General features: G+C 38.0%; 1 protein-coding gene across 1 annotated transcript; it reads left to right on the forward strand.

Annotated features, from left to right (window-relative positions):
• Positions 1-12989: 12989 nt before the first annotated feature.
• On the forward strand, positions 12990-17381 carry CLUP02_16357 (uncharacterized protein; the record flags this gene model as incomplete). The annotated part of the gene is made up of 24 exons (XM_049295279.1): positions 12990-13041; positions 13094-13414; positions 13480-13573; positions 13607-13637; positions 13707-13839; positions 13898-13928; positions 13991-14031; positions 14065-14528; positions 14561-14610; positions 14693-14785; positions 14885-14924; positions 14978-15033; positions 15096-15236; positions 15287-15401; positions 15474-15601; positions 15678-15817; positions 16041-16238; positions 16297-16330; positions 16454-16554; positions 16610-16658; positions 16716-16881; positions 16940-17010; positions 17084-17132; positions 17202-17381. 24 exons carry the CDS (start codon positions 12990-12992, stop codon positions 17379-17381), a joined length of 2778 nt encoding a protein of 925 aa, XP_049152426.1.
• Between the last annotated feature and the right edge of the window lie 2321 nt (positions 17382-19702).

Raw genomic sequence — 19702 nt, forward strand, 5'->3', positions numbered from 1 at the left:
ATTAGGCTATAAGCACTTAACTAGCGAGGCTATAATATAAGTATAAGTATATTATAAGACTAAAGCTTATAAAGTCCTTTATAAGGGCTCTGCTTTTTAAAAAGTTCTTTTATAATAAGATCCGTATACCGGTTACTAAGTTATTAGCGTCTTATTACTAACTATATCCCGAATTTATTATAATTACTCCCCCCTTACGTAACTTTAGTCCCTAAAGTTATTATATAATATCTTTTTTTAATATTAATAATAAAGCTATTAACGTCGTTATTTATAATAAATTCCGTAAGGCGTTAATAATATCCTTTCTTACTTAGGAATAAGGTATTATTTCTATCTCCTTATTTAATAAATATCTTATTATTATTATTTAGTAATAGCGCGCTAATTAGTTACTAAGTTAGTAATATATATTCGTAATAAAGTATTCTAACCGTTGTAATATATAAGAGCCCGCTTAACTTCGTAGTTATTATTATTACTAAGCTATCGATTATAATAAAAGATTTTTTATCCGTTACTAATTACGTATTTACTTTTTCTTCCCTCCTTTTATTTAGTAACCGTTTTACGAATTTTTTTTTATATAACTATACTTTTTTTTTTATAATATTCTAATTCTATATCGTCTCTTAATTACGACTTTCTTATTATACTATTGCTAAGTATTTATTAAAATGTCTACTATTTCGCGTATTTAGGATATATTTAATATAGAGTATAATTTTAAGAAGGGCTTTTGTAATCTCCGTAGCGGTACTCTTTATATACGCTACTTAGCTAGTTTATATTATAATATTAATAAGCTTATTTATATTACCGGCGCTTATATTACTAAGTATATTATTTATTAAATTAATAAGAAGAAGTATTCTATTATAAGTCGTTAAGTCCTTACTAATCCGTTATTAAAATATTAGCTAATAATATTTTTTAAGTTCTTAAAGAGCTATATAGCGCCGCTTAGTTTATTTAAAATACTTTTATAAAGTTCTATAATACTAAGGAGTAGGGTAGCCTTAACTTTTATAAGCGCGGCTACGTTCTCTATACTTTTAACTATACTATTAGTACGTAAAAAAAAGTAGCTATTTATATTACTAACCCGTTAGTAGGTAATAAAGTAAAGAAGGTCTATTTTAAATAAGCTACTCTTTAAGAGCTCGCTACTAACTATAAGTATCTAAACTTATTAATCTCGATTATAATAAGTCGTTAGCAATCGTTTAGCGAATTTTCTTCTTATTAACTTAGATTTCTCTTTTTAAGCTAGTATTTTTAATATTAATAATAAGACTAAGATTATTTCCTACTTTAGTTATTTCTAGCTAGTTTATTTTTATAATAATAGCCGTATAACTACTCTATAAAATAACCTCAACGCTCTAGCTTAGTACTATAAGGAGACTCCTAAGGGCGTTATTATTATATATATTTAGGAGTTTTTTACTTTCCTTGCTTTTTATAAACGCGTCGCTAAGTTCTTAATAAATAAGGTACTTATTTATATTATTATTATATATAATATTACCCCTATTTCTCGCGGTCTTAAGACTCGGACTCTTATTAAAAAGCGTATTCTTATTACTAATTATATTCTTAATAATAACGACGAGCGGGACGACTTTAAGTTTAAGTTTAATAAGTCCTAGCGCGAGGATACTAAATTTAAAGAGCTCGGTAGTAATTTAAAGAATTCTTTTTTTTTAGCGTCGTAATAAGCGTTACTATTTTAACGTTAATAACTTACTAACCCCTATTTATAACGCTCTTTTTAATATAAACGAGGGTACCCTAGTCCTTAGTTATATTATTTTAAATTTTAATAAGGCTAGTATTACGCTCCTTTTATTTTAAATAAAGGCTCTATAACGGCTTAATAAGGCTATTATTTATACTAAGGTTAAAGCCGCGGGTCGTAATAAGTAGTTCGACGTTACTAAGTTCCTTACGAATATTAATATTATTAAGGTCCCTTAGCTCGACTAGGACTATAAGAGCGTTACTTTAGATAACGTCCCCCGTCCCTAACCCGTTACTAACGATAATAGCGTTACGGCCCCTATTTTACCTCTTACTCTACCTCTTATTATAGCTCCCGTTATACCTCTTATTATAGCTCCCGTTATACTTCTTATTATAGCTCTTATTATACCTCTTATTATAGCCTCTAATAGCAACTAAGTAGCGAACGTTTTATAAACCGCTATTATTAATATATATAATATTTTATATAACTTTAACTACCTCCCTCTTACTTATTATAATATTAATAAAGTTAACGGCCTTATTCTAAGTAATTAGTTAAGTATGCGTACGAAACCTCCCCGCTTCTTACTTATTAAGCGGACTATTATTATTAATTATTAAGTTTTAAAAGTATATATTAGAGCTACTACTATTACTACTAATATTATATAAGTTACTCCCCCTACGTAGTTAGATCTTAGTAATCTCTTAGTAACGTATTACTAAGGGTTATAATATTATTACTTTTTTTTAAGGATTGCGCTAGGCTAGATAAAAAGGGTTTTATAATATATTATTAATTAACTTATTTTCAATAACTTTTTATTATAAACTTAACGTTTATTATCCTATTTTATATATACCCTTTTTTTATAGTATTTGAATTTATTAACTACTTCTACTACCCTTTTAAAATACTTAATAAGCTCTTATATATTATACTTAGTAAGCTACTTAGCCTATTTAATAAAATATCGTAAGTTTCCCCCCTCGCTTTATATCGTAACGATTTTTTTAACTTTTTAAATATCTTACTCGTTTTCTAACTTTAGGAGATTTGCTATTTAGTTACTAACCGTTCGGTAATTTCTTTATAACTTAAGCTAAGAAACTAAGAAAATATTATATATTCTCTAATACTACTCTAATAAATATACTTAATAAGCTTATTTCCCTACCCTTTTAATTATTATTACTTTAATATATCTCGGCACTAGTTTATTATTTTTAAATTATATATTTTTTATTAATAGGCCGACGACCTCTTTATAATTAAACTCCTTTAGGGTATATCTTTTATTATAATAAGCTACTTAGCTCTTAAAAGCTTATACTTACGCTTGCGTAGCTTAGGTCCTAATCTCCTTAATTTTCTAAACCTTTTCCTAAACCCCCTAGACTATAACCTTATAATTAAGTATATATTTAACGTACTTAGGGTAGTAGCCGTATAGTACTATATATAAGGATACCTTTATAATAAAGTATTAATTATTATTATATATAAACTCGGCCTTTTTTAACTACGCTACCTACTTATTTAGCGAGCCCTTAGTATAGATTTTTAAATACTTTTTTAATATTTAATAAGTTTGCTCCGTTTAGCTATCCGTTTATAAGTAATACGCAGTAAATAGTTAATAATATATCGCCCGTTCTTTAGCAAACTCTTCTTAAAATGCGCTTATAAAAAGCTTATTTTTATTTATAATAATACTTTTAGGTATACTAAACTTATATTCGACCTCTCGGTATAGGATACTTACTATTTATATTACGTTAAGTATTTTAATAGTAAATAAGAACTTCGCGAACTTTATTATATAATAAATAATAACTACGATATTATTATACTTTATACTGTTATTATAAGCGCTTAGTAATAGCCCCGTAATAAAGTCTATAAATATTTTTTAAAATAAGTATAAGAGTAGTAATAATAACTATAGCTACCCGTATAGTTTATATCTTAGGGTTATAATTCCTAAATAATACTTATAGTTCTTAACGTATTTTTAAATATCTCGTTAAATATCTTTTTAATAAAACTTTTTTTAAATTAGCTCGAGAGTTTTCGTAGCTCTTATATAACCTACCCTATAGTCGTCGTAGTATTAATAAAGGATTTCTATTTAAAGAGACTCTATTTAAAGAATAATAAGTCTTTTTTTAAAAAATAATATACTTTATTCGTTAAGTAAATATACTCTTAGCTCGCCGGCCGTAGTGCGAACTCTTATTAATTATAATATATAAAACTCGTTTTTAGCTTATAGTTCTTTAATAAGCTCCTTAGTTTTTAATAAAAGACGGGAAGCGAATACTATTTTGCTTTTTATAAGCTCTTTTATAATAGGGCGTAAGATATATTATTTTAATATAATAACCCTAGCTCTATTTAACTCCTTTTTATTTTTATTAAACCGTTAACGAGCGTTCGCTAATAACTCTCTTACTTTTTTACTTCGAGTCGTTATAATAATAATTATTATTATTTTATTAGTGCGCCCTATAACACGCTACTAATATTAGGGAGAGGATTCCCTATCCCTAGAGCTAGCCGATATCTAGTTAGGATCGCAAAGGGAGGCCTTAACTACTTAAATATATACCTTAATAATATTATTTTATCCTTTTAAGCTAATTATCCTTTACTAAACGTCGGGTAGTAATTTATTAATAAGACGTAGCTTTTAAGCTAGTATAGGGAGGACGTTTTTATAAAATACTTCCCCCTCTATATAATCTAGCCTTCTAAACAAACCGTCCGCTAGGTTCGTTTTCTCTAGCTAATGTTCTAAGTTAAAGTTAAATATTAATAATTTATATACTTATTTCGTAAGCCTTCCCTAAAAGTCCCGTGCCGGTACGCTAATTACTCCCTTAAGTACTTAGTAGTCCGTTAGGACTATAAACTTTTATAAAAGGCCTTAGAAATAGTAAGCCTAGTACTCTAGCCCTTTTATTATAACGAGTAGTTCTTATTAGCCTATAGCCTATTATTACTCCGTATCTATAAGCTTCTATAACTAATAAGTAACGGGTTACTATTCTTTATTAGCCTACTATAATAAAATTATTATAATAGTTTTAACTAAAGCGTCGGTTTTTACCCGTATAATATATTATAAGTTCTAATACGTAAATATAATTACTAAAGTAAAAGCGACCTTTAGCTAATTAAACGCCTCGTTTACTTCCTTAGTCTATTAGAAGTCCCTTATTTACCCCTTTTCTATTTTTAATAATACTATTATCGGTATAATAATACCTAAGTATTTAATAATAAACTTCTAATAGAAGTTATAGAACCCTAAGAATACTTAAATATCCTTAATAAACTCTAGCGCCTTTTAGTCAGTAATCGTTCGCACTTATAATAAGTTAATCTTAATTCTTTTTAATATAATAACATAACTTAAGAACTCGACCCTCTTTTAATAAAACGAGTACTTTAATAATTTAATAAAAAGCCTATTTAAACGCAAACGTTAGAGGACCTTTTTAATATCCTCTATATACTACTCCTTTATTATTAAGTAAATTATTAAATCGTTTATATATATTATATAATAAGTATTTAGTAAGTTAGCGAGCGCTCGGTAAATATACGCTTAGAACGTCGCGGGTACGTTCGTTAGCTTAAAAAGTATAATAATATATTTAAAATAACCGTATTAGCTCTAAAACGCTATTTTCTATCAGTCTTCTTTTTTAATTTAAATATAGTAGTAAGTATCCCTAATATTTATTTTTAAGATCTATTTCGCTTTGTAAAGCCTATTTAAGAGCTTACTAATAAGCGGTAGTAAGTATTAATTCTTTATAATTACTTTATTTAGCCCGCGGTAGTTTATATAAAAGCGTAGCATACCGTCCTTCTTTAATATAAAGAGGATTAGTACCCTAGCCTTATTAATTAAAAATATAATACGACCGTTCGCTAAGTTCTTAGTAATATATATATAAAGCTTATTAAGTTATTTCTTACTTAACGGATAGATAGGACTATACGGTAGTTTAGTACTTAGAACTAGGTTAATAAAGTATTCTGCCCCGCTATATAACTACGGTCCTTTTACTAATTACTTATCGAACGTCTCTATTTTTAATTAAAGTTCTAATAATAGACCCCCTCGTAGTTTAGTCTCCGTTACCCTCGCAATACTTCTTATAATAGTAATATATAATATATATACCCTCTCGCAATTTTTAATAATATCGCGAGCTATTACCTCTAGTTCGGTAACTAAAATAGGCTTATATAACTATATATTCGTTACTATATTAATATAAATACCCTCTTAGCCTATTAATAGTCGCAATAATAAGAGGTTTACTATTTTTTTATCCCTATTAACTATAACGAATAGTTACTAAATCTTCCTTAGCTACCTATAGTAGTTAATAAAGAAGAGCGTTAACTAATAAGCTTTCCCCTAGCCTATGGCTTTACCCTAAAAGTCCCTTAACGAGAGAGCTATAGTAGTAGCCGGGGTTAACCCTAAGTAGGTTACGAGCCTAGTACTAATAATATCTATCTCGGAGTATATATTTATATTATCTTTTACTAGCTTTTTAGTAATACCTCGCAGAACTATTACCCTACCTTTCGTAATTATTTTTATTAGTACCTTTTTAATACTTAGCGTAAGCGTATTAAATATATTACTTACGCTTACTCGTTTTTTAATAAGTCGACCTCTATAACTCTTAGCTTAATAATAACCCGTTAAATAGTTATTAATATTAACTTCGATTAGGGGTACGTCGGCTTATCGTCGCCCCTACCTCCTAACTTATTTTTTTAATACTTATTAAATATATAGCTTATTTTATTATACGTAAAGTACTTAATATTATTATTACGACGCTTTTATAATAGCTCGGCGCGAGTACTCTTATTATACGGCTTTTATAATATTATTCCTAGCGAGTCCCTAGAGCCTAGCCCCTTAGAGCTCTCCCTATTCTTTTTTTTATAAAAAGGGGATATTTAATGCGGTTACTTTAATAATAGATATAGCCTCTTCTTACCGTCCTTTTATAACTAGTCGCCGCTCTTTTACTAATTTAATAACTATAATTTATTAGCCTCGTAAGTTATATTATATACTCTCTTAATTAAAACCCTATAACGAATTAGATCGTCTTATAGCTAAGATAGTAATTTAAAAAAGAACTAGTATACCTCTACTTTCGAATTCTCTATATTTTCTATACCTAGGTTATAATAGATTACTAACTACTTAGTAAAGAACTAAGTAGGGGTCTAGCCCTTTTTTAGCCTCTTCGTCCTTAGCTCTTTATAGTATTCTTATTCCTAAGTCTCGGGGTCTACGTATTATTAATAAATAAACGCTAAGAAGTCGCCCTAAGAGAGGGGATCCTAGAGGCTCTTTTTATAATTATACTATTATATTTATAATAATAGGGATATTTTAAATAGGGCCTATTTAATATACTATTTTATAGTGCTTTTTGCGCAAAGCTTATTACCTACTTCTATAATAATAATCTAGTTTACTACTTAGGTACTCGTAAACTCTTTTCTAATTAGTTTATAGTTATAAAAAGGAGGCTTTTTATATTCTCATTAACCTAGACACGTCGCTAGTTACTTAATAAGCTATTAAACGAGCTCTTCGTATTAACGCCGTTCTTAGTTTCGATTTTTAATTATTATTTCTATTATTTTATAAAAATAGGTTATTATTAGGCCTATAGGGTCTACTAAACTAGCTATTTTAGTACTATTTGCGCCTTTATGCGCACCTTAACCTCGTACGTTTAGTAATTAGTTATTAATAAATACCCCGTTTATAATAAATAGGGTCTTCGGGGTGTTAATAAGGTAACTAGCTTATAAAAGTAATCTGCCCCGATTATCTTTTTAATTTAGCTCTTTTATAAATATTAATATTTAAGTAGGACTCGCCCTATAGTAGGCTCGTTCTCTCGGATAGAATAAAGTTAAGTAGTTAACTCTAGATAACTATAGCTCGTTAGTACTAATAACTCTTTACTAATAACTAAGTATCGTTTTATTAACGTTCCGTTCGTTTCCGTAATTTATTATTATTTATACTAGTTATTCTATAAAAATAAAAGCTTTAGAATTATAAGAGATTAGGCTATAAGTACTTAATTAGCGAGGCTATAATATAAGTATAAGTATATTATAAAACTAAAGCTTATAAAGCTTTTTATAAGGGCTCTATTTTTTAAAAAGTTCTTTTATAATAAGATCCGTATACCGGTTACTAAGTTATCGGCGTCTTATTACTGGCCGTATCCCGAATTTATTATAAAAAGACTATACGCTCTTCTTATTATAAGTTCTATTTTATAAGTTAACGTTTAAAAGTTCGCTTTATAATTCTAATATTAGAAACTATAAAGATATATATAATAATTATATTATAAGTTTAATTACTTTTTAATTTTATGATAATTATTATTTAATATAGTAAAAGATTAATACGCAGTCGTACTATTTTTAAAAAAGTAGTAATATATAAAATAAAAAACTAAAAAAGAAATTTTAAGTAAAGGGTAAATATTTATATATAATTATAATAATATATAGGGGTATTCTTTTATTTATAAGGTTTTATAAGTATATATATAAAAATATAGACGTTTATAGGGATCTATAATATTAAAAAGGATAGAAAAGTATATAATAATAATATACGATAAATAAAAGTTTTATAATTTTATTAAAAACGTTAAACTTTAGGGGGAGCCTTTATATAGTTAGTTATAGCCTTTTACGGGCTAAACTAAGTGCGTATATTCTAGCTTATAGTTAATAAGTACTTTATAACTCTATAAGGGCCTTATTACTTAGGTATTAAGCTTAACTATATTATATTTAAATATATACTTATATAAACTCTTATATTATACTATATAAGAATATCGAATTAATTACTCTTTATTTAGAGTCTATATAAGTTAATAACGCTTTTTATAATCCTATATACTATTATATATACTCTCTTTATTATTTTTAGCCTATTTAGCTACTTATTTAAGGGCTTTTATTATTATACGGAGGTATATAGCGGGGATAGTACTTAGAAACTTAAATAGAGTACTAATACGGATTTTATTATAATTTTTATAGTTACGACTACGCTTAACGACCTTAATAAGCGTATTACGAACTAATACGAACTATTAATAAACTATAAATAGATATAAGGTAGTATAGGGTAATATATAAATAATAACGAGAGGCATAACGAGTATATACTCGTATATAGTAAATATATAATTATAATTAAAATAGCCCTTATTTATAAAAGTGTTACGAAGGTAACTTTGTTTACCTTATTATTCGCCTTATTATCAATATTACGTAAGCAAACTATATACCATATTAATCTACTATTTCTGTAGATTATTATAGGTATTGATTATGTAAGCAATACTGCTTATATAAGCTTACGTGAGCAATGGAAAGTACTGGAAGATAACTGAATAATCTGGAATTTACTCAAGGCGGAATTACGTACTACGATTACGCATTCACTTACGTATACGCTTATTAATTATATCATAATTAATAAGCAATGGAATATTCTAGTAGGAGGTTTTTATGCCTATATGTAGGCGTGTATTTGCCTACCTAGACCTTTCGTTAAGCAAGCAACTTCTCATATAGTAATTCAACTATATTACTCTCTTTACTACAAAAACCTCTTTTATATACGCTTATTTCCCCTATATTCATATATTCTTGCTTCTATATGAATATTCACTTTTCATATTCTATATAAGAATATCCCGCATTACCTCGTTAAAGCTATACGTGCTAGAAAAAGTAACGTAATTAGCGAAAATACTTTTATTAGCTTTATAATAAGTATATAACTTAGTATTAGTTTTAGTATTATTATATACGGTTATTTAGATAGTATTAGTAACTTAAGTACGAGTTATAGTAATATCCGGGAGTATATAACGGCTATTTTTAATAATCTTAGGGTTAAGCTTAATCTAATACTAGGGCTAGATTATATAAGTTAATATAATAATATTAAATAGTATAGGGTAGTATATATTAACTTATATAATACTAAGGTTATAGATCTAGTAAAAAGTTTTTAAAAAAGAAGATAAAGAGCTTATAAATAACGTAAGAATTCGTATAATAAGGAAGCTATTATATAGAGGTATACGTATTAATAAGGAAGTAAGAGGTTATTTTATAAAACGTAAGGTTATTAAGGTATTATATAGGTTAATATATAGGGACCGTTAGGAGCTATATACCCTTAATACGGGCTAGAACGCTATATTAAGCACTTATTATAAATATTATATAGTATATATAATTATTAAAAAAAGGAGTGTCCTATACGAAATTGTTAGTATATATATATAAATAGTTAATACTAAAGAAAAAAGTAAATAAAAAGAATTGAATTATAAATAAGTATATACGCGTAATTATACTTATAATTGCGCGTATATTAGCTTAAAAAGAAGTATAATTACTAATTAATAAAAATTATATTAGTAATTACGTATAAAATTACCTAATTATACCTAATTAATATTTCTAATTAGTAAATTGCGAATATTATACTTATAATTATATATATAATTAGGTAATAATAATAAAAATAAAGTAAAAAAAGGTATAAAGTATAATAAAGCGAAATATAGTTATTAATAAGTAATTATAGGGGCGTAGGTAGATTACTTACCTTACTTAAGGAATATTAAGTTAGTTAAAAGGAAAAGGAAATTAATTAGTAATAGAAATTAGTAAAGAGGATATGCCCCCTAGCTACCCTATTTCCGGTAAGTAGCATAACTACCCTTATATAATTATTATTACTTATAGTTATAAGTAATTCTTTATAATAATATACGGGATTTATTATAATATTTATTTATATATATAAGAAAGTCGCGCTATTAATACTTTAAATTTATAGTGGCCGTAGGTCTATTAAAAAGAACGGTTTTGGCGGAGTGCCTCTTGCAGTCTGCCGTAGAACCGCTCCCTGGCGGCGGGGATAGCAGGTCCCTGCAGACCGAAGTGATTCCAGCCTTTGAGAGGACGTTTATTACGCAAACACCTGGGACTGTCACGCTCCCGTACCGAAGTATCTTCTCCTCTTTGTTGCGCCTGGAGACACGAGACGAGCGACAAGGGGTGAATATCAAACGGGACAAATCCCAGTTTCGAGAAAGAGGGGAAATGGGCAACGTCTTTGGCGCTTTTCTTCACAATAGTGGATTTGTCTCTCTGATGCCAGGAGAAGAAGGAGGAGAACCTGGAACTTTTTCTTCTTCCTTTCTCTCTTTCGGGGCCCGCTCCGTTAGCTGTCACCACCGTAGTCGCACCGAGTTCCATTCTGTCTAGTGTAGCCTATCCACATCGTTGGGACTCTCTGTCACATACACCTTGGTCCACGAATGGGACGTTTGCCCGCCACAGAGGAGTCGAGGGGGGTGGGTGGTGATTCTCCCGGCAAAGTCACGATGCTCTGCGAAATTTCTGCGTCCAAGAAAATCCCACGAGAGGGGTTGGGTTACTAGTGTAGAGCCCACCTGGCCCAGCAAAGAGACAAGATGCCAGATGGCGTCCGCCGGGCTGCATCGTGACACGGAGGGCGGAGTATCAGACCCCGTTTCTTGGAGTCGCGGAGGGGGAGAGGGGGTGGTAGATGGCGGGCATAGTATGAGAAGCGCTTCGGAACACCCTCCGTAAAGTTGTAACGGACGAGGTCGCATTCACGTTGTAACCATTCACAGACCAAGGAAATCCTCGATTAGCCAATTCTCCAACTGACGTCTTCTTCAGCGACTTCTCTTGCGTTCCGTTTCTGGTACGACTCATCCCACTTCCGAACCAAGGAACTGGAACCGTCGCATGGGATGGTTTTGCCAACTTTGGCCGTTGAAGTGTCAAAAGTCAAGACCCTGATTTTCGTTCCTATCACCATCCCAGGAAGAACCAACTTTTTGGCCACCTAGTTCTTACCGCAGTATGTACTATTACAATTACCTTGCCGTAAGAGGAGATTTCGAAGAAAAATCAGGGTGCAGTGGTGCACACCACAACCTGAGCACGATTCAGGGTCTGTCCTGGTCCACCGCGCTCCGGTTCTTCTTCTCATCTGATCTCGTTGGCTTTTACGCTCACGCTTTCCATTCGTTCCACCCTTCAATGGCCCCCCGGGTGAACGTTTTCACATTTCTTGTTTTCTTACGCTCCTCACGCTTCTCACGCGCCCAAACATCTTTTGACTCTGCTTCTGGTCAGCGATGGCGAATCTGAAGCCGATTCCCGAACTAGCTACTTAGCTGGCGCTCGCTCGGCGGACAGAATACCGAGTTAGGTCCACAATCGTCGTAGATACTCTGGAGCTTTTGCCAAGCCCCCTCAGTCTCTCTCCGCATTCTGCGAGGCTTGCAAATACCGTACGTGGGACCTCCACGAAGGTTCCCCGGAATATCGCCTCATGCGGAACATTGAATGGAGACGGTGGCGTCGTCGTCGGTTCGGCTTGTGCCCGGCAGTCCAATCTTTCTCGCAGCTTCGTCGGCTTCCTTAATTGGTCATTCGGCCAGGTTCCAGCAGCGAGAAGAGTGGAAATGTGACCATCGCGGCCAGGAGTGTGGATTTCGATACTTCCACTACAGGACAATGGTAACTTACAAGATACGGTGAACCAAGAACCGTGATCCTTGAATCCGGGAAACATCAAGGTGGGTATCAAAACGGTTCGTGGACCAGAGGTTGGAGATGAGACCGTCGCTTTGGAAATACACACTTTCAAAAAGCTACTTACTGACCTTGAATATTTTATTCAATATTATTGATATTATTTTTCTTGGTCCCAGATTTGTTTAATCCTCCAGCTTATTCTGAGTTCCCTTGTCTCGGAGGCTAGTTGCAGACATTGATCCGTTGTTTGTTCCCATGACTCCAAGATTTGCGGGAACAAATCCGTTTGCGTTCGGAAAAGATTCCCTGTAACCTGGGGTCGACGGTTGCAACCCCAGATTTTGCTGTCTTCCTTTTCGTTCCAACAGGTTACGCCGCCCCAGGATTCATTCACCCTCTGGTGACGCTGTTTCGAATGGACCCCTTGCAACTCCTGAAAGGCAAGCTGAAGAAAGCTCCCCCTCCTCTTCCGCCCAAATATAAAGCAAAGGGCTGGATGGATGGATGAGAGAGGGTGGGTGGCATCGATAAGGCAGAGTCAGCAAGCATGTGTCTCCTTACTGTCATTGGTTATCGCCCTGCTGAGCCTCTCGATCACCGTCATTGAGCTGCAGCTCTAGGCTTCAGCATCGCATTGCTGCGACTCAATAGTCTCTTGCTCGCCCCGATTATGGTTCAATGGTGGTGCCGCCCTTCGCATCACCCAAAATATCTATAATGGGTTCCTGTCCTCGAGGGGCGGCGCTTGTCCCCATGGTCTGAAGCGCTGCCGCGGGGGCACACACACCCGCGTCTCCCATCTCCCCTATGTGTGCTTATTTGACAGCTCGAGGTTGCAATCTACGTTTGGTAACGGAAAGACTCCAGGAGCGTCTTTCAGACACTATTTTCGTCTACATGTGTTTTCTGTTTTAGGTGGCCTGGGTGCATCGTTGGTTATTCTTGTCCGTTTCTTCTTTGCGACTCTGTTCGGTCAAGGATGACTCCAAAAGTTAGTCACGCGGTACACAATGAAAAGCAAAATTGCATGTACTGAGCGCAAACGGCGCAGTCAGAGAATGACACCTCGGCGAAACTGATGTTTACACAACAACGATACTTCTTTGCCGCCTCTGACCATCCACATTGCCCGTCCAGGTGCTGCTGACCAGCGCCATCGTGGAGCGGCCAGGGGAACAAATGCCGTAATGGGAAGGTCAGCCAAATTATTGCAAGAAGGCAAAAAAGCATATGCCAAATCTCTATTCTCACACCACCAGATCAGATGTGCCTGCTTTCAGCATCTAGCGCGCCTTCTTTCCCCCATGCCGCACGCTTGTATCCTTCCAACGGTTGTCGGCAAAGGGTCGTTTCCCCTCGAAAGGCGGGGGAAACGAAGCGCATGTGGCACTACCATCGTCTCCAGCTAGGCTAATGGCTACTTTTTCTCCGTGATTTTGACTCTGCTGACGCGAGCGTGGTGTCCGGACCCTTCACTCGTCGTTGGGTGAGAACGAAGAGTAGAGGTAAACGCTGAGACGGAGGAGGAAGGGGGTCATGCGCATCTAGCCGGCGATATGCCCCGCGCCGCGCTCTTTCACTGCGGGAGAGTCAGGGACCGGAGATGCGGTGAAGAATCTTAGACCGCCGGGTCGCCGCCTACTGCAGGAACTGTATCGGACGGAAGGCGTATGACTTAGCGATTTACCGCCATCGTCGCTTGGGGCTTGACCATGAGGGTATCATCACGAGTCGCACGTTAGGTCAGCAAGTCGCTCCCTGCTTCGGCTTCCGTGTCACAGTCTCCTATGCGAAGAAGTTCGCCATTGTAATTCTGAACAGCTTCCTGTGCCTCGGGATGTTCGCTGCAGGTCTGCGGCGGCGCGCAAGCCAGTCCGAGACAGCAGCAATTCTGAAGTCAGCCCCCACGCATCCTCGGCGGCAGCGGACGGGAAGGCCTCACCTGAGTCACCAAGCCCCCCTCGGTGGTCTCAGTCAATCTCCAGAAGCCTTCATGCTGGACTCGTTATCCCTCCGTGGTCGGCGGAAATCGCGGGCTTACGGAAAGATTTGGGGATTTTGGTATGGCTTGGGACGGGCCGCCGCCGTGGGTGATGGGGGAAATGACCGTCAGCATAGCGTCACATTAAAGTCTTCCCTCCAACAACGATGACTTTTCGTCAGGTTGGGTGTGATTGATGTGTTGGCCGTTTGACGCCGCGGCTGAGCAAATAGACCTCGGTTCTGATTGTCAGGTGCGCAAACATGCAGCGCAATTACTGAATGGGGTCTTATTTCAGACAGACTAGACGGCTATTGTCACTTCCTACGTGAGGCTTTCGGCTTTGCTCAGTCGACACAAATGTGAGCACCAAAAGATGATTGGTGTCATGCCCGGGGTGTAATACCTACGGCCGTTGGAGATATTTTTTCATGAACTCAAGCCTATCCCCCACGCTGCAGGTTCGGGCCTTTCGCTCTTCTAGCTTTTGCGTATCTCGCGGTAGGATCTTCCGGGGCGAGCGGGAGTGGCGTGGATCTTGCTGACGCCGATAGATTGCGGGCCGAGATGCTCAAGCGACATTTACGTGGCGTGATATTACATATCTTGCGTGCTTATCTGGGGAGCCTGGCTGGGGAAACTTGAAAGATGCTGACGGCCAGGTCTTGAAAGAGAGACTGGTGGTCAGACGTGGGCTGACGACATCACTTTCGGTGAGGTTGTGGAGAAATATGTCTGCAACATCGGTGAGGTTTCGAACGAAGTAGACGGCGGCGAAGTCAATTTCCATAACAGCAGGATCCGGGGGAAGCCGTGGTGTCCGCGGGTGCATTGCAAAAAGCTTCCAGTACGTGAAGATGCAGAGAGATCGTTCCCATGATCGCTGCCGCCAGCGTATCCTCGTTGAAGAACTGCAATGCCGGGTGGCTTACGGATACTACCTCTCTATCTTGGAACCTACTCCTTATGTCCAAGGGTGTATGAATATACTTCGGATAGGGCATTGCAAACTACATGTGGGCCATCCTTATGATGGAAGTATTTCTTCAGGACTGGCATATCGCTCGTCAAGGTTGGTGGGTATTCGATGACATACACAGCGACAAGGACGCGAGGAATAGGCCGCTGTTGAACCCTCCGCCTGCCAATGATGAACCACGACATAGCATCACCAAGTGGTTCCTTCACTCAATAGGTATAGATAGCTGAAAAGAAACTCTACCAGGCTAATGTCGCCTGAGACTATTTATTCAGTCTAGTTCTTTGGCTTCCGCTTATGCGGAAGCCTGATACAAGACGCTACATAAACTCACAGGTCAGCTCCCCAAGTGACGGACATTGTACCTACTCGATTCCTAGATTGTTTGATGAGCTTACCACAGAACTCGATACAAGTAAGCCACAATTCATTGCTCATCCCCTCGGGAAGTATTCCATCCATGCCATAAAAGGACCCCGATCGAAAGTACCCGCAAAGTGCCAAACGTCATAACAGCCCGATATCCTTAGGTCTTGCTTACTTGCCTTCGATGAAGCATAAGCTGGCGTAGCTACAAATTCGCAGGGTACTGTATGGCGATAACGGTCTCAGTCAATGATGACCACCTTGATCCTGAGCGTGTTCATGTTCGGCATCTGCTGCCAAAAGATATGCCAAGATGAAAACCAACACGATTCTGTGCCTTGGACCTGAGCGGCGGACGCAGGCAGCCGTTCGGCTTCAAAAGAGCCCGCTGTCTCTGTGTAGCTTTGGGAAACATGGCATGAATACTGTGTTCCGTTTCCGACCCAAGAAGGGGACATATTTCAACACGGGTTTACACAGACGATCTCTTCAGCCTCGAGTAACTACTTAGAAGCACAAGGAGCACAGCTACGACCGACACGAACTCGGAATGGGTATCACGGTGAGGTATCTCGGCCGACATAAGCATCAACAGTATCCTGTACCTATCCCTAGAATCTTAAAAAGAACATTCAAAGGTCCCTTAGGGTGCGCAAGAATCTGTTGTGAAGGTCATGTGCAAAAGTTTGTGCGATGAAGTCAAATTTGCTGTCTCGCCTGCCCATTCCATAAACCGGCCTCTCACGCCATTCTTCGCGTCTTCTTTCCATCACAGAAAAGCCAAAGGTTTCAGAACACATGCGTGTCCCAGGAGAAAGGCTCGCAGTGTGCTGTCAGATAGATCATGCTGAGATTCTCGGGGTCGCCGGATCAAGCCATAGGGATTCAAGGTAGGTCATCGAAGAGTCCATGTCATCATATACGAGACTGGCGCCTCTTCAACTCAGAGTACAACAGGTTGTAGACCAATGCCACGAGCCAGGCTTAGCGATCGCGCGGCCCGACAAATCTCGCAGTCAGCGGAGGCCGCAACCCGAGCCGAAGCTAGTAGACGCGGTGCCACGCAGGACAGCCTCGGACGGGGTCGTTCAGCAGGACCCATGGTGTTTCCATGTGTGGTAATCGTGCTTCAATCTTGTATGGAGACTTTGGGCTGAGGTACTGAACACAGGGTGACACGATACTCGGCTTACCCTCGCACTGCGCGGTGGGCGGGACCAGGCATGTCCCGTGGGGAGAGAGGTGAGACGAACAAGGGAAAAGAGAGGGTAAAAAGAATTGGCGATTTATGCAAGGCGTGACACGATTGGGTCAGATCTTGTCTATTCCTGGGTACCGTCGTACAGGATGTTGTGACGCGACAGGTCAGTTAGTTCTCCCCCGCCCCCGGCCTTGTGCAGCCGGGAGCGAGCTTCATTGTCCGTAAATGACAGGGAGGAAACCGGGATGATATTTCAGCGAGAGAGGGGCCGTACGGCCGACGTGGGTCCTCGGACACTGTTGGACAGGTCGTTCAAGTTCTTCCTGGTTTCCATTTATTACGAACTGCGGATTCTGGCTTCGGATCAGCAGTCACAAGGCGCTCCTTCACGGATCGAGACAGCCACGCGTAACGGCTTGTTTGAGGGTGGAGGATGCGCGACTTTGTTCAGCCGTTATTCGGTCCGGTGTTCTGGCAAGTCAGACTGATTAGCCAAGGTTGAAGAGAGCGGGATGTGACTCTGTTGGGAAATCCTTCCGCTGAGCATCGCTTGTGGCTGACCGAGGTGCCAGGGATGATGTTACTCGGTGAGAATTTGTGTACCAGGTGACTTTCTTCCAGCAATTTCGGGCCCGGGACTTCGGGTCAAGTGCCTCCACGGTTCTTTGAGAGAAGAGAAAACTTCTCTATTGCTATCATTGACTGGTTAATACCCGAATTTTTACTAGGTTGGAGTATTCGCGACTTGGATTCTGAGCAAGAGCACAGTTATGGAATCCGAAGTGATGATGTCCTGAACTTGAATTGTGTTAAACACACACCAAGTGATCATGAAAGCCACATCGACTTTGTTCGTAGAGCTGATATTATATAGCAAGGGGTCATGTACCCCATATTCTTCAAGCACGTTGCACTGGCATGGCTATTGCCATTGTACGGAGCAACTGGTGAACATTCTTCCCAACCCAGAGAACATCATATTGTGTCAGAGGAATAGTACCGCACCTATGGCGTAGCCACTCCGGGTGGCAGTGCCATCCATCATGGCTGAAGTGGTGGTATTTCAACCGACCCCATCTTTCCCAGGGATTCGGTTCCTTAACATGGGTGACAGGTCTGAAGGAGATGTTGTCTCGAATCAACCTCCAGTAGATCAGAAAGACCATATTGGCAAGGGGGTCGCGTGCAGCATTTCTTCACCGGTAGATGCCAGATCGGGAGCACGCGTGTTTTAGGCTAAACGCGGCGGATAAACGAGGCCTTCCTCACCGCCGGTTTGCTCAAGGAGAATTGGGAGAAATAGATGTACACTTCAGGCGCTGCATCCGGAATTGACTTGGTTATGTAGTCTTGTCAAGGTAGCTGCCTTCATGCTAGAACCCAGCTTGTCGTGGTATCCAGGTAGCAGAGCGTAATGCAAGATGGATGCATTCACCGTGTAAGTCACCAATATTCTATGCCTCCCGCCATGAATAGCGGTAAGAAATCCAGCGATGAGGAGCTTTCGCGAACGCTACATGTATTCGCGCTCCAAACAAAGTGCATGGATCAACAGTACATGCAGTGGACGTATATATGCACCCATGAAACAACATACTCGCCACTCAGTTCACTCGAAAAGGCTACGAACTGTGGAAGAATTGCTCCGTTGGGCTATATTAGATACGGTACGTATCTTGAGAGTGCTTTTTGTGATCTCATGACGATATGCCGCACCGCATATCCGGAGACAAGGGCGAAGGAGTCCCTGAAGAAAAGGCAGAGTAGCTTACATGGGTATCGGGCCGTGTCATGTTCTGCCTAGAGCGGCTTGTCAGGGCGCACACCGAGAGGCATGCAATTCACGAATTGGTGAACGACTCAATGGAGGGGCTTCATCTTGATGAGGCATCACTGGGCACAGTTTTGAAATTGGTCCCGTGGTGTATGGTCTTGTCGCAAGCTGGAAATCCTTCACTGCGTCTGCCACGTCGAGTGACAGAATATGACTGAGTGGTGGGTCTCAATAAGCGAAAACTACCTCGAAACCGAGTATCATTCCCTACGAGCTCGATCTTAGGGGACGGATTCTTCACAAGTATGGCGTTTAGACCTGGTGAGCCTTGGATGAAGAGTGAAGACAGCGTGAGCCATGATGTGCCGCGGCTTCGTATCATCTGTGAAAACGATGAAATTTCAAGATCCTTTTGGGGTTTGATACCTTGGCTTCGATGAGTGAGTGCTTGCTAATAAAAGTAAGTTTTTAGTCTGATAGCGAGAGCACTGACATGGAAAGGCCACGAAAGGACTCAGGAGAACATTCTCAAGGAGGATTTCGTACACAGGGCTATCTCGCATGCGATCATTCCTCAAATGCATCGCTGACTGAAGTGCGTATGATTCACTCCCTTGAAGAAGAGACTACTAGCATATAGCTTAAGACATCTTCCGGGAAAACCTGGCTACTGGCTTCATCACGTCATTGAGACGTTGAGGTATTTCAAATGGCGTTGAAGCCAAGAGTAACCCATAAAAGCACCTAGCTATCTCTAGATTGAGATATATGTCTTTGTTTCTCGGAGCCTCCTCTTGAAGTCTTGTCCTAGATTGTACACACGGATGCCGGCTCTCGAAGACTGCCAATCCCTATCTCACCATTCGTGAGCTTCTATATCGTAAACTTAATCGGCTGCTCCGGAAGGACGGCAGATTCGAGTCTCCTATCAAGCGTCATATGACTGAATCGAGAAACCA

The sequence above is a fragment of the Colletotrichum lupini genome, chromosome 9 (assembly GCF_023278565.1).
Source record: "Colletotrichum lupini chromosome 9, complete sequence".
Taxonomy (NCBI): Eukaryota; Fungi; Ascomycota; class Sordariomycetes; order Glomerellales; family Glomerellaceae; genus Colletotrichum; species Colletotrichum lupini.